The 16,765-nt window shown below is 37.3% G+C and overlaps 1 protein-coding gene across 3 annotated transcripts in view; it reads right to left on the bottom strand.

Annotated features, from left to right (window-relative positions):
- Positions 1-16,765, bottom strand: part of COL19A1 (collagen type XIX alpha 1 chain) — a 213,410-nt gene that overhangs the window by 195,908 nt on the left and 737 nt on the right. For all 3 annotated transcript variants that reach the window (XM_085316027.1, XM_085316028.1, XM_085316029.1), the window contains exons 2-4: positions 15,651-15,780; positions 8,020-8,094; positions 7,417-7,516 (exon numbers count right to left, since the gene is read on the bottom strand). In XM_085316027.1, the coding sequence (XP_085172153.1) occupies positions 7,417-7,516; positions 8,020-8,094; positions 15,651-15,744 (269 nt within the window). In that variant the 5' untranslated portion in view covers positions 15,745-15,780. The remainder of the gene's footprint in view (positions 1-7,416; positions 7,517-8,019; positions 8,095-15,650; positions 15,781-16,765) is intronic.

Genomic DNA, 16,765 nt, shown 5'->3' with positions numbered 1-16,765 from the left:
AAAAAAAAAAAAAAAAAAAAAAAAAAAAAGTGTGAAAGATACTGTTCATGCAAAATTAAAGCAGCATTTTTAAATGTTTGGCAATTTATCTCCTTCATCTATCAAAAATATTCCATGGTAGGATGATAAAAACTGCAAAGAGCTAACCACAGAGAAATGCTAGAGGCCAAAAATCTTTCACAAACAACTGTAAATAAATGAAAAATCAGCGTAATGAAAAAAGCGCCAGGGAGCTTCACTGTGAGAGAGCCCATGAACTATTTTTAGATAGAAAAACTAAAATTCAGATTTTTCTTTTCTTGCCACAGTACTACCAATTTGGGAGGCAAAATGGGAGGGGGCAGGGTGTGATATTTTATGACATCTTTAAACTATGAAGGCCTCAATGTAGTAACAGTTGTATCAGCACAAACATCTTTTTGCAGGTACATCTTGAGTCAACAAGAGGAATGCCTGACAATAGCTAATGCAAACAACATTTCATAAACTGTTAAATCACAGAGTACACAAAATAAATTCTGATTTACTTTTGCAGTCTGCTGATACATGGCACCACCACTTCAGCACGAGAAATTATATGCTTTTTACAAACACATATGAATCCTCTCAGTCCAGTCAGCAAAACTGATAAATTATTTTCCAACTTCTAATTCTACACAACATTACATGGGACTAAGCTCTATGATCAGATATATGCACTGCATCCAGCACATTTCACTGAAGTGTGTGTGGCTGCATACGGCATTACTGCATATACCCATACTTCTGGTTTCTAAGGAACTTCAAACTATGAATTTTGCAACTATATTTTTGTTCTAAGACTTTTATGACTAGCGGTCTTACTAAAACACATTTTATAGACTTACATCAGCATCCCCCTCATTGACTCACAGTGTTTTCTTTCACTCACTTTTTGGGGGATATTTCTTCAAAGAAGACGGACAAGAAAGAAGTAAGACAATTTTACAAAGGTTTTAAAATTTAGCAAGTTTAGGGGAGAGGAAGAAAGAGACATATAAACTCTTGTAGAAGTTCCCTACAGTCAGGTGTGACTTAAGGCTCTCTTCAACTAATGATTATTGTCGGATGAGAACAGAAGTGAGGGACTCCAAACAGCAGCACCTGGCAAAACTGGAATTGCTTAGATGTTGKTTTTTTTCCTCAGAGCAACAGAACTGTTTTCCATGGGAGCAGGTTAAATCATTAAACTGAAAGTGCAGTTTCAGGATTTGCTTAAAGCAGGCTGCAGAGAGCCGCAGCTCTGTGGTATCCCTCTGTCCCCGCTCAGCGGTGCGGCACTGCTCCCTCCCCAAGGTTGCTGTGGGAGGATCACGCAGCTGGGTGGGATCAGCTGCTGGCCTGGCTGACCACAGAGCCCCGGACTGACACGGAAGAAGTGAGATGAAGGCCGAGAACAGCAGAGAAGGGCTGTGAAGATCAATTCCTAATTTTACTCTCTGCCAAATAATGTTGGCTGGACATTTTTTTCCTTTAAAATACAGGCAATGGGGAAAAAAACCTGTCTGATTTAAAATATATGTTTTTCAAAATAAGTAAAACTGCCTTTATTACACGTTCATCCAGTAGTTCTGTTACTGGTTACTGCCTGTCTTAATTTTCAMCCTGACCTGAGAGGTGCATGGGGAATTGGGATCCACAGAAACATCCATGGTCTCCTGCACACTCTTCCTTATGGACCAACGCCCTTAGAGCACACATCTCACAGAAGACCCTTCTTTTAATTTGTCAGTGCTTTACGGCAAGAACAATATTGCTGGGAAAAAAAAAAAAAGGAAAGAAATAGTCTATGAATCCAACACTGGCTGGATCACCAACTCACCAACTGAACTGGTAAGAGGCTGCTACATTAAAGGCTCTACTGTCTTTGAGACACAGTAAAGATCAAAGAATTCAGATTTACTACAGTCAGTGGTATAAATAAAATAGCTTTTCTATTCTCTGTTGCCTCACAGTCTGCTTTCAATGTAAGAACTATACATTTTAATATACATACCCTTCCTCTCCCCCCAATACCTGCTATTAYCTTTGCTTTCCCAATTCTTTCTACAAAGCAAGCTGCACATTGAATCACAAAATGATAAATTCCATATTTAGCAAACAAACCCTAACAGAGCAATTAAAACTAATGCCTGATTTTTAGAACTTATAAAAGATCTTGGCACTTTTCATGTACAAACAACTAGTTTAGGTAGGAGCAAACAGTAATAATCCAAATATGCAGAAAAAGACATTCACATGTTTTAATTCTTTAAAAGAAGCCTCTTCCTATCATTTTTAATAATAGGATGCCTCAGTCTTCTCCTTAGTTATAACAAGAAATAATTGGTATTCACATGCTAGCTACAGCTCCAAGTTGTTATTTTAATAGTAATCCCTGTATTCTACTTCTTTTTAATTTTAAAATGCAGTATAATTTCAGATTTTTGGAAATATATACAAAGCACACAATTTCAGTACCTTTAACCAGGAGCAGAAAAAGAAAGAAATTTTATCACTGCAGCTTCTGATCCACTGCTTTGAGAGACCTGAGGAAAGCACCAGGATTTGCACTAAATTCAGGCTCCTAGACTCAGGAAGTAAATTCCAGAGACAAGGCCCCTTTCTTGAAAATACCCTGCAACCAAAATACCAGACATTTCAGTCTCAGCATTGTTGGCTCAAACACTTCAAATAACCTCAAAAGAATCTGGGATAGGAAGCAAGGGGTGGTTTCTTACGTAACTAATATTTAAGTAGACCAAGGACTACATGTAAAGACAGACAATAACTGTTTAACACATTCACCGTAACTACTGCCACCAAGCAGAGGCGCTGCTTCACTGCCATTTTGAGTAACAGTATTATCTTATAGCACAGTATTATTTTAAAGGTGCTGGATGTTCTTTGGAAACTGGTTTCACATCTACCCATTCAAAATCTCACATCTATCCATTCAAATAACATTTAAGAATTAGGCATACTAATTCTTATATATCTTAATAATATTTTTGAGGACAACTGCGGAACCTGGCTTTTCCGCCAAAAACACGTGCCTGGTACCTTTGGGGAGCACGGTGCTAGCTATAAGGCAGTGTCTAATGGTGAATATAGAAACTGCCTTTGCTTGATGCTGGCTGTGTCCCAGGAAACAGAAATCTGGGCTTTTTTTTTTTTTTTTTTTTTTTTTTATTGAAAAGGTTAGCAAAGAAAAAAAGACAAAATAACAAACCTAGAAAAGTTCTTTTATCACCACTTTCTCTTCTTAACAGAAAAAATCCTCAGAGCTGGAATATACTGTCAAAAATGGTAACAGTATTTCTACACCCCGTAACTAGACACCACAAGGGGGTGAAGCTTTCTCTGAAATACGGCCCRAGCCATAGTCCCAGCTCTTCTGTGAGCAGGGGATGACAGCACTGCTGATTGAGCTTCATAGTCCAAATACAGTCCAAATCCAAGATCTTTCTCAGGATCTTGAATCAAAAGTGGAAAAATTCCTAACACAGTCGTGAGAGTAATCCCAACTGCTGTATTTCTGAGATCATTTTAAGAGCCAGCCTATGATAAACTCTTTRGTAAATTAATATGATTTATTGAGCCAAACTATTAAACAAGAAAGCAATGACTGTACCATTAAGATTTCATAAACAYGGGCAACAGACCTCCAGGTCAAAAGCGTTCTGAATCTCAGTAAAAATCAACTTATTAGCTGCCTTAGTGGCTCTGCACATGTGTTACAGAGGAGATAAAACACCCCAGCAGCACCCCAGAGAAGACCAAACCAGAAAAGGGAACAACCGACATCTGAAGCATCTTTAGAAAAGGACGATAAAACTATTTTGGCATAATGCTATTCCCCCTCAGACAACCGAGGAGCGCAGATCAGCCTGAAAGGCCTCATGTCCAGTGGTACTGAACACCGCAGGCAGATCGCGTGCCCTTGCTAACGGCACCGAGCTCAGGGCTGCTGATGTCTGCGAGCTCTACGTTACCCTGCCAGACACTGCGTAGGCAGTACTTACTCAACCGCAGCTACCAAAAACGTGCCTCCGTAAGGTACTTTTTGAAACAGAGTGAAAACGTTATACAATGACTGTTATTACGACCGTATAGCTGTCAAAAGCTATCCAACCTCCTATCGCAAGGCAATATTTCTACAGAACTGCCCTCAAAAAAAAAAGAGGTAAAGTCAAGAGAAAAAACTAAAATTCAGCAGAGCCATAACCGACTTCCCACGCTAACACTATACTGTAAATTATTTACAACATATAAATAGGAGCAACACTACTCCATGTCCATTGAAAAAACCAAAATGGCATCACACAAAAAAAATGGCACAGCATAGCTTTCTATCACCCATACCGCAACTGAATGAATGAAATRTAAGAGGAGAGGCACCAAGTCACTCGATACTTGCTAGTCAGCTTAATCAGATACTCTCAGTTTCCTGCAGGAAGGATAACAAACACTGTACTGCTACTCACTGCACACCACGTCTACTTACATATTTTCTGAGGGAAGACGATCCTAAAAACCTTCGCGCACCTAGTAACACAAGGGGTCTACAACTACACAACCTGAACATAATAYAAGAAAAGGAGTTTTAAATACAAGGAATTTATTACACGATACTGTACMTGGGCAACTGAGATGAAATAAATTATAAAGCTTTGAAGATAGATGTTTGAGTTCCTGACCATCCTTCACAATAAACCTATCATCTCAAATACATAGCTCCTTACTGCCATCTTCCCTTATTTTTAAAACTGACTCAGAAGTTCAGAAGAGTATCTTTAACATTTTTTTTAAATCTTGTCTGAAGTCTTATTTCAATAACAGAAATTATTATACATTTAACACTTGGAATAATAAAATAAAATTCTGCTTTTACTTATGACTTATATTTCTCTGTGATGATAATTCAAAAAAAAAGCAAAAATAAGGCTATTTCCACTAAAAACTATGATTTAATGTAAATCTAGGATTTAATATGAATTCTGTAATCCTTAAATTTTATCGAAAATATATCCCTTTTTTATTCATGGAGATATATGGAGAGACACTTTTTACTTCCACACCAAGCTGACAGAGAAGTTCAGTTTGTCCCTTATCACCACCAATACAACACATCATTTTTTAGCCTAACTATATTTAAGYATTAGCAGTGTTACGTATTTCATTGATAATTATCCCAGCTGCTTCATCCAGTGGACATGCTCATCCACTGGATACAAATATTGCTAGGGGAGACTGGGAAGGCTTTCTTTTTAGTTCTCTCTCTCTCTCTCTCTATTTTTTTTTTTTTTTTAATGTGTATACATGCAGAAGGAAGCAATGGGGAGGCAGAGGAACGTGATAAGCAACAGACAGCAGCAAAACCAAACCTTCTGTCCTCTAGGTATACCCTTTACTCAAAGTCTTTATCCTCTGCCCAATCTACAGTGAAAATGAAGAAAAAAGGAGCCACATATGTTTGAATCAGTCTTCTTCCATTCAAAAAGCTGAGTGGATGCAAGAAAGAAAAGAAACAAATATTATATTTCTCTCCCACCTATAAATAAAGTGAAAAAAGAAGTGTTATTTCTTTCTATAACATTTTCTTTCCAGCTGCTAAGAGTTAAGGCCTTGCTAAGCAGCAGYCATCAGCCATGACACAAATTCCTCCATTTTTGCTGCTTTTATTAATAATTGTTTTTAAAAGCTGATAGTAAAGCACAGACACTAATATTCAGATCAACTAGTAAAAAAATGGAAAAAACTTAGCATTTTTCAACCTCACCATCATGAATTAGCCCCTTCCATCACAGTCTCAGAAATAATGCCTTAAAATCACGAATTTTCCCCTTTATTCTTCTTATAATTTCTAGCCCTCTTCACTCTCTTTTTTGGCTGTCGATTTCCTAACAATTTCAGGAAATTAATCATCTTGCATATATGTATTTCTCTTCCTGACTGCACATGGTTAAACTCTACTGAACTACTTACTCCTAAAAAAGGAAAATTGCCATGTGTTTTCTGTTACTGCCTTTACTTTCTACTCTACTATATTCTCATATTCCCCTTCTATTCATACTGACAACATAAAAATTTTGAAAATGAATAATAAATAAATGTTTCTTACTTTCAAAATATTTTTAGCAAAGGTTGGTAYGAGTTGTACCTAATTTCACCTGCTACTCTCGTAAAGACAGTCTTGGTAATACTGGGAAGATGCTAAAGAGAGCAGAGCTCTTTCTGTGACAGTCAGTTTTATCTAGAATCTTCATTTCTCTCTATATATAGCAAAAATTCGAGGTTTTTATAAAAGTGATTATTTTATGCAATTTTAATGAATTACACAACTGTATTAATCTAACATGTGAAGTATCTAATATCTCAGGATAACTTAAAATCTATTCTATTAGCATAGAATATCCAGAGTCATATTTTTAATCACTCTTCTGTCCCCRGGATCATTTTGTTTTGTGTCTGGGTTTCTGTGGACCTTCCTTCCTCCTTCTCCACGGGTCCCTGGCGTCATGCCGCCCCACAATTCCTCCTTGCTCTGCCCCACAACTCCTCTTTGCTCCCGCCGGGATCCAAGCGGAGGGGAACTTAGAGGGCACGGCTGCATTTCTTTGTGCACAACCCAGAGCCAGAGCTCTTGCAATGAAGAACACCCAACCTGAAAACATGAGAATACAGCTGCTTCCCASGTCATCGCAGGAACACGTTGTACAGACACCACAACCCCATGACTGAGAGTGTATCGCAACCAAGAAGCTCTGCAAGGATTCTTTTTCTCTCCACTGTCTAAGCGTGGGGAACTTGAACTGCTTCTCACCATTTCCTTGCCCCAGTGCAAACATAAATCCACCCAATTCCATTTCACCCTGCTCTCTTTCACCTTGCTTTTAATTTTCCATGGGGTGTCTGCCTTTCTTTTCATTCTCTGTTATAATAGGATGTTGCCTAGTCTCCTCTGAACACTGAGTACTAACCATGTTGTTGGTGCTTGGAGGCAAGGTGTCAATCTCACTGAAAACAAAAATCTACGTGAAARTACAGCTTTTAAGGAAATGCTGACCATCCGTCTGTCTTTATCTCTGAAAGCAGCAATGAGAGACAGGGCAGATGATTTCATTAAGAAAAAAATAGCAAGGTAAACACTTCCTATTTTATTATGAAACAAAATGCTCTTCCTTTTCTTTGTTTTATAATCTTTCTGTATAAAAAGGAGAATTTTCAATATCAGAATTTAAGAATTGTTTAAGAATGAACAAGATACATGCTTTTAACTTTCTACCTAGCTGTTTCTAGATTCCAGAAGAACGAACACCTGGATCAGACTGCTTCCCCCACAGAAAAATCTGTTACAGATGAAAATACCTAAAACCTATAATCCTTATAAGATTTTAATCTTAAGTAGTAACTTACTTTGTGTCTCTGATGAGAGGTGCACTTCCCAGTTTAAAACAGATTTTTTCCCCTCCACAAGATGTTTGTCTCAGCGAAAAACTTTCTGCTAGATCAAATCCTGCAAAATATGAGAACTGATTTAGTTTATTTAATGCCATTTTAAAAACCAAGGGGAGATACTTGGTGACTTTCCAGAGTATAGATTGATATGCTATTTTGAAATCCAATACTTTCGTATTTTAGGTCACAGAAACTTCCAACATTAATTTTCCCAATGGAGAAGATTTCAGTGCAGAATTCCAGCAGGAGCTGACTCTGATAAACGCATTGTTTATTTCCTTTWATCATCCAAATAAGAACATCCGTAGTTCAGAGCTGCAGCATGCTTGAGAAGAGAACGGACATGACTGCACACAGAGAACGCAAAACAGTACCTTTCAAAAACATCAGATTCTGGTTTTGACCAACTTCGCTTTTCTAAAACCAACAGCAGTTTTTGGAGCATGGGGGTGGCAGATTGTACTATCCTTCTACAGCTTTACAGCCAGCTTCTGTGGGACTACAGTCATATCCACTACAGGCAAATTAATTTAGATACTCTACTCCTCCTAAGTCATTTACCTGAAACACCAAGATCATCTCTGTTGGCTTGTCTGAGCTGATGGACAACTGTTCTCATCACAGGACACATGGAACCTTCAAAAGAATAGTTAAATATATACCATAAAACTTTATCAAATAAAAATGAATCAGTTAGTGATTATAATATCTGCATAAAATAAAACAAATTGTAGTTAGTAATATTAACAGGAAAGTTGGTTTTGTTTATCTTTAGGATACAAAAAACAAAAAAAACAACCTACCCAATCTAAATAACAGCAATGATATTTTTCATTGTGTGGTATTCATACCACACTTCTAGTATTCATACTACAATTCACATACTACAATATACTTCAAATATTCATACTACACTTTTAATATAAACAAACAAAATTTTTATCTTACTTTAATTCAACTGCTTATGATTAAAGCTCACATGAATGATACACCAGCAGAAAAAATAAATTCTTACAAAGTTCCTTCCATGTTCATTCTGTATAAAGCAGTAACATCTGCTGTAAATTTTTCATTTCTGAGTAGATTAAATATTAGGAAATCTGTATTAGGATTCTACTTACTTATTAATTAAGTATTAGGAAATTTTTTTCTCAGTAAGTAAATATTACAATGAAAATGCAGCAGAAAAGCATAAATGCTCGATTATCATGGCAGTAATCCATTATTACTTCAGGGAACACTATTTTCAAAATATGGATTAACAGGGATGCTATCATACAATAAGCAATGCAAGAAAAATTTATGTTTTGAAAAAGCTGTTAAAAATAAGCAGCTTTTCTGGATATTAAGTCTGAATCAATATGTTTAAGYAAACAAGCAGAATATGCTAATACTTGGAACATGGAAAATTCAAAGGTTAATTCTAACAAACAGATGTAACGATGTGCTTGCTGAAGCAAGCTGTGTAGCACCCTTCTATCATAAAGTTATTTTTTTTGTGTGTGTGTGTGTGTGTATATATATATATATATATATATACACACGCACGCGCACACACACACACACAGATATACAGAGTAAAAAAACACTTTTAAGATGCAGCTACAGAAAAACATTACTTTTGTGCACAGGTCTGAAATAGGGCTTTTTCTTTAACCAACTTTGCGAATAACCCTGCTAAACCATGTTGAAACTATCAAAAGGAAGAAGACAAGCAGGATTTGGCCCACGTACTTATTAAGCACAGAGCGCTGTGTCAAGCTGAAGTGACTCAAAAGACTGCCAAGCTGTCTAAAGTTATTAAAGAGCGAAGGACGAGGGGCTTTCCAAAGTGTCAGTTCAGTGAAAAAAGCAAGGAGGAATGGCCTAGCATTAACCTGGAAATCATCTATATTTTAAAATTTCCAAGAGTATGCAGACTGCAAGTTGGCCTTTAAAATAGCTATATTTATAACTTGAAAGCACATTAAATTTGTCATTCATTATGCAGTAATGTAGAAAGTATATTATCCTTTACAAGTCTTAAATTCTATTAAATGCATTACAGCGCTCAATCTGGAATGCAAATGGCTAGTTGCAGATAACAAGGGAAAAAAGTAACTGAATTATATAGAAAAATAAAGAAGTTTTCCAACAACATGGTTAATGAAACCCATGTGAATTGTTTAAGACAAGATTGAGTGGAGGTAGTTTTTTGCAACACGCATCAAGTTGCACTCAATACCACGTCCTTTATGTTGCAATTACCAATCAGGAATAGCATAACTTGTAAGTGGATTTATTTCAAAGGCACAAAGATACTGTATTTCTTTCCTTCATATGTACACTAAACATATCTGTATGTGAAATTTCTTGAGGGAGTGAAATAAGAAGAAACATACGCATTAAAAACTATAACTCACACTGTAAATTCCATTTCCTCACAACAGATGCAGAACTGTTAGAGTACTCATGCTGAAATCTCAAAAACCAAAATTAAATCTTTCACTACACTTGGTTTACAGGGAGTTTTATGTCGTGTGAAATGCATTCACTGGAATCACATACTAACGTATACAGCAATTTGGATATTTTATTTGATGTACACACCCCAAGAGACAGAGATAGGCTCACCTTAGATACTCTTTAATCTACAAATCTAGTCTTAAACCATTTATACAGATAATTAAACTAAACACCATATATTTTTATCTGTAGCAACTGTACAGAAGCAAATGTAGTAGTAATTTTACACAAGCGCAACTACAAGAAATATTTTGGTGCAAAAGAAGCCTGTTATGGCTGAAGTCACAACTTCATTTCACATATACACCAACAAATATTCTTTTAATTCCAAGTTTCTATTCAAGTTTTTATATATAAAAACTTTGGACCATGGGACCAAACTGCTTTTTCTTTATATTTTTCTTATAGTATGTATRATAAGAGCAGCCAGATACAACCTGTTGAGGATTTCACCTGAAACAGCTAAAGTCTACATGTCTACAGGAATTTGGGGGGAGAAAAAAAAAAGACTGTACTCTCTGCAGCATTAATTTATATAAAGGCTGAGTGGCTAAAGACCAGGGAGTTGCAGCTTATTCTCTCCAGCCCCTTTCTTCCATATCCAAATAAAGAATCAAGCCTTAATTTCTGTGCTATCCAGATGATAGCAATGATTCCTCACATGCCACAAACCAGACTGTGGACCTATTTTTATCAGTGGCATAACACTCAGAGCATACACAGCCATGTAAGTGTTACTTACTTGGTTGTATCCCACATCCCCAGAAAAACCGAAAGGGTTACTACAATTCTCCTTCCATCTTATGTTGCTGTTGGACTCCTCTAGCTCGATCCTATTCTACTAGAGTGCTAAGGCAACGCTCTCCAGACCCAGATTGACAACTTTTAGCATCATAAATTGTGACAAATCTTTCTATAGTTATAAAGACAAAAAGTCTCTTCCAAGATTTTAAGTAACGCCAGAAGGTCTTTATGTATAATTCCTTTTGGCCCGAGACAAAATAGACAGTTTACCCATTCAGCGCATGGGTAGCTGAATTAGAAGATCTACATGAAGGCAGTCAGGAAAGAACAAGACAAATCCTTATTGCTAATCCAGGCATGGAAACCATGCAGCTACCTGTCCTGTTACAATATACCAATGCACCATGTAGCAGCATGAAGAACAAGCTTACATTTACACAGTAGATTATTCTACACATGGTAAAAATGCCTTTGTCTGTTTTGAGATCCACAGTTCTTATTAAAATGGTGACTCCAGACCTGAAGTGTAATCTACTTATAAATTAATGAAATTTCCTACCCACAGAACAGATTATAGATCTTAATCTTCAGGAATCAATGTGCTCTACTATAGGAGCTTACTATTATAAAATCAATGTAATTGTTATCAACATATTATAAACATAAACATGTACATATATCAATCAAGCAGGCATACCACAGATTATTATGATCTATGTCTCTACAGTAAGACATTAATAACAAATTTTCTTAATATTAACATTTTGCAGAAAAATAAATTCCAAGTAATGGGGCTACATCTAGACTTATCTGGTGGGACACGCCATGGCAAGTCCTGAATTCCTGGAATGAGCAGGGCACTTGTTGAAGTACACCGCAGCTTCCATCCACCTAGGCCCCATGCCCAGTTCTCCCTTCCATGAAAACTAGGAGGCAGGAGACACTGGTGCATGCTTCTGTCTCGCTCTTACCTGTGTCTCTTGTGTGCGCTTGCTAACTGGGAACTGTAGCTTCCAATAAGCACTCTTGGTCTCTCTAGTCTAAACGTAAYGTATGATGGCTAGATTCACTGCACAAGTACCTATCTGCTATGTTGTAAGTGAAGTTTATATTCATTTGAAGTTCTCAGGGCCATCTAACATTGCCGTCATGCACATTCTGCGTGCAGCGAGGTTTCTGTCAGCAAACATAACCAGCCATATGAATGCAGCCCAACAGCAATGTCCCACTTAACATGTTCCCACATTACACACCAGGAAGAATCCCAGATTAGATGAGGATCCATTTGCCTTGCACTTTAACTGGATCAGACTTCATATAAAGATAGACRGAATTAAACTCTCTGGAGTGTGTGGCATACCTGAATGTGTCAGCAACAATATCTAACAAGTCCACCTTTAAGGCGTCCACACCGGAGTTGAGAAACCAGAAAATCAGGTGTGATTTTTTTTTCTTCCTTCACACTGGAAGCTGCTTCATATTGCATTAACAATAAATATGTTAATTAAACCAAAGTAGGGAAGTAGAAGGGCAGAGAGTACATGTTGTTGATACAGAGAGGACTAGTCCAAGTCCAAGGAATATTTAGATTTAGTAAACAACATAACAACTTTGGCAGGAGACATTAAGAAATCCACACCAATAGAGTTCTAGCGTTAGGATACTCACACTAGACATTGGAGGCTTGGATTTTCCCATGCAGAAGAGGGATTTTTGAAAAAAAACAGGATTTCATCCTGGATGAATATCTTGGCCATAGGAGTTAATGTTTTTTCTTTCTCTAGCTTTCCATGAAAAAAAAAAAAAAAAAAAAAGCTGATCTAATTTATAGGCCTCACTCCGAAAGAGTATGTGTAGCTGAGAATATTTTGCTCTGTGGCATGGGGTCTCTTTACAGTACTGCTTAAGTGGCTTTCCCACAATATACAAGCTTTGGTGAACCACATTCTTAGTTACCTTCTCACTGCCCGAGAAGCCTTGGTATTTAACTACAAGCTAAGGAATCCAGCGGTGGCCGGGTAGCTTAAACACTGCACTACTAACAASAGTTTATGGATCCAGCCTTAAATACTCAGTTTGAGAGTTTAAACTCTTTAAATGTAATGAATATGTTTTATACGAGARGAACTACAGGAGCAGTGTCTTTGAGGATTGTCTATGTACTAGAACAAGAAAACTGAAAAGAAAAGCTGAACTGATCTGCATACTTGAAACYATTCACTGTATTTGGGTTAAAGTGCCTATCTAAAATTATGATCTAGAGCCAATATTTTTCACAACACATTCCACGTCAAAAGGCAATGGAAATTCACTGTGGCTGACAGTCTCAGGACTTTGTTTATGCTACATTTGTCATGGGTTAGCAAGTGATTTTGAAGAAAAGTAATTGCAAAAGAAAGTTGAACAAAGCAACAATAATCTGGGAATGAGACAGAACTATTAATATTCTTAATATTAAAAAAATAGAAATGATCACACTGAAACTTTGTGTGTCACTACATGATACACTACAAGACCTCATGTTCATGCTCTAAAACCAAATGTTCCCAACAATAAACAATTAATTGACAACAAAGAAAATTAAGACAGACTTTATTTTTGAAGTCAAGTCAAAAGCATGATTCTGGAGAATTCCTAAACTTCAGATTTATAACCCAAACCTCTCCCTTTGATCTGCTATATTTTAATCTTTAGAAGTAATTGCTTCCTTCTGATAAACAATTAGCCTGGGCATATCGCGAAGGACCAAAGCAGAAATGATACACAGGGGATAATAAAGGGCCAAAAGAGAGTCAGTGAATGAAAAAAAACACAAAAGCTGAGGTTAAATATTTCTCTCCTTTTTTACATGTTAATTTTACATGCTTACTTTACATCAAGTAAATCAATTTTACTTTCCAAAACAGGATTTTAATTCAAGCAAAACACAGACAGACTTGGCCCTCTTTTTCTGGAATGAGCACACTTCTGATTTTTAACAGTTTCATTTGCATATAATTTATCAAACTAGAACAAGACAATTTTGAAACAGAATACTCAGCTCAGCCAAGTGATATAGATTAAATAAAAATGCTTGCAAGCACACCTATTCCCCTGACTACAGCACACTTGCAAGGTAGGTTCTTTCTGAGCTCCTGCTTTCTGGTTGATAACATGCATTTCTTTTCTGAGTAGCAACCACTTCTTCAGTCTCTAGAAATATCTTTCTTTCCTCCTATTGCCTTGAAGCTACATCCCGAGTCTTATTCCCTGCTGTAGGCAGGGCTTCTCATGCTGCCAGCTATCTACATGTTGTTCCTCACCATCTGCCCCTGCCACCTCATCCTGCTGAAGCTTCGCTCAATCGCACACCCTCAGTTATTTTCAGATGTTCGACCTCTCCTCTACCTCCCTGTGGTTCCCTTTGAGCCATTTGTAGCAACCACGTTAAGGAGAACAGCAGCCTCTCTCCCTGCTGCCCAACCACAACCTTCTAACAGAGCCCAACGTCCAGTTCAGACACATTGTTTACTCACAGTTCACTGCGTCTGTCACATTTTCTATCACTGGTTTACCTTTTACTAAGGTATCTTTTCATTAGACAACAAGAGGAGAACGAGATTACTTCCTGGCATTTTAAGACTATTCAGATTATACATTTATGTTATTAGGGAACCGTGCGCAGCTGCGCTCTTCCAGCCTTCAAAGCTTCCCTTTAGCAATCCTCCAGCGAGAAACGCCAGGTAAGGCAACCCAGTCCCTCAGACAGCTAGTGAGGAGGGTGGCAGAGCTGTTACGGGAGGCTCACGCTCTCCCAGGGGTCAAGAATAATTCATGTCTGGAGCACTTAGCTTTGCTGCCCAAAAACTATAATGCAAAAAAGGCTTTGACTTAAACTCAGATTCTCCACTGTGCATTACTACTACCCCGGAGCTCACATTACAATTAGTATTTATTAAATATTACCATTTTTATTTTTTGCAGGAGCAGTGAAAGGACTGTTACGCTAGTCACTGAGTTTTCAGATTTCTTGGCTTTCAGAGGTGTTGCCGAGTTTCAAAGGTATTGTGTACCTACAGCTTCCRTTATCGCCCATCAGGCTTCTCAGAAACGAGTGTTACTAAAAATAATTTTTGGTTTTTTAAAAAAGGAAAAACAAGTATTTCCTATGTCTGCTTACATAGCAATAAACACGCTCTCCCTGTTAGCAGCTGTAGGAAATTTCTAGAAAGCCGAGGTACACACTGAGGTGGAGCAACTCCAGAAAACTGACGATTTCTTCTTCTACAAACATACAAGTGACACATGTTTAATGGAGGTTTACTGCTGTCAGCATAGTCAAAGTAAAGGACACTAAATGGATAACAGAAGAGGAGCTGGAGAAGGAGCGTTGTTCTGAGTGACAGAATGAGTTAACACGTTGACAATAAGAAGAAGTCAGGGTAAATTGGCAAAAGATGCGTAACTAAGCTTTTTCTTTAAACAATTCTATTACATTCCTTTCCCCTGTCTTCTTAGATACAAAGTTCTGCCTTATTTTACATCAGTGAAACATTTGACTGGCTTTGAGGATTGAGGTTAGGTGAGGTTAACTTGAGCACTAGGTTGCTTATGTCAACATGAGCATTAATCTCCTATAATTAAGCCACAAGATCTTATTCATAAAGGTTTTGCAAGCCCTGATATAGAATTTTCTCTTTTTTATGGTAATTTTAGAAAGTATAAAATAAAACTCCCAGAAACTACAACAGCTTCCAAACATTCACCACCCAAGTACAGGAAACAGATTGCTCTGGAATTGCTTCAAACTTAAGACTTCTTCAAAGACAGAGATAAAGCCACTGGTGTCTGCAATTGCACCTACTTGCATTCATTTGTTTTCCATGTACTTTTTTTTTTTTTAATTCTTTCACTACTGAGATTTGTGCCTTTGGTTTGTGATGGGCAAAAAAGATTAGAAGTACCTGTGTGGTCAGTGACAGCCACAGAAGTAGAGAGAGGAAGGAGGAGCCAGACTGCCATACAAAGCCAAAGTATGCAGGATCCAAGGTACTTCATCTCCTCCTGGACTCATGTGAACAATCAGCCAGAAATCTGRAACAGAGAATACTTGTACTGAGAACACGTCATCTTATTTTTTCTTCTTCACCCCATCAGAAAACCATATCAAGAATTCAACTGTAAAGAAAAGAGTAAATCATCAGTCATACACAATACACACCATTTATCTGCTTTAAAGAGCTATTAAAAAATGGACTCATATGAACTTGGAAATGAATGACAAATATATTCTCTTAGTATGTTATTAAGGTCATGAGTAACACTTACAGAAATATTAACTCAAAGATAGTAGTTATAAAGCCAAACAAATGAATTTTTCATTTCATTAGTAAAGACTATTTTCTTTTTATTTTTCTCCTAGATTTCCTGTTTTAAATATGATAGCTTAACTGTTTGGTGTCACAACGCTGTGAACGACTGCTGAAGTAGTCATTGAATACAAGGACAACATGTAATTTTTTTGGGTGTAAATGCAAAACAAGGAAAAATACGGTATTTCTCTTCCTTGTAAAAYATACAAGGGCCTAGAGCAGCTTGTACTGAGTTTACAGTTTAAATCTTAAAATAAATACAAGCTGGCTTCATCAATGTATCTTTGTCCTCTAAACACAATACCAGCTTTCTTCTAAGCCAACTACAATATATAGAAATATATGAATTTAGTGAAACACAGAAAATGACAAGTCATTTGTTTTTTTTTTTTTTTTTACACAAAATGTGATAAGAAAAATGTATCTACATGATGCAGAGATTACATTTTTGTAGTTATTTTGGTAAGGCACCATATTCCTCAGGAGAGCTGCTCTGTCAGTCACTTGCACGGACACAGCAACTTCTCCACGACGAACTTTCCCAGCCTCTCCAACGGCAGCACAGCGAATACCCGTCCAAAGAGCATTACCGTTTAATTTCCTGCACCTGCTTTACAAGCGGGCACCCGCAATTCGCTCGAGCGGCCGGGCCAAGGGCTCTCATCTTCCGCGGGGCTCCGCAGCCGACGCCACCATCCTCCTCCCTG

The sequence above is a fragment of the Rhea americana genome, unplaced genomic scaffold, assembly GCF_003343005.1.
Source record: "Rhea americana isolate MKP2758 unplaced genomic scaffold, rheAme1 scaffold_45, whole genome shotgun sequence".
Lineage (NCBI taxonomy): Eukaryota > Metazoa > Chordata > Aves > Rheiformes > Rheidae > Rhea > Rhea americana.
This window is presented reverse-complemented; position numbering and strand designations above follow the sequence as displayed.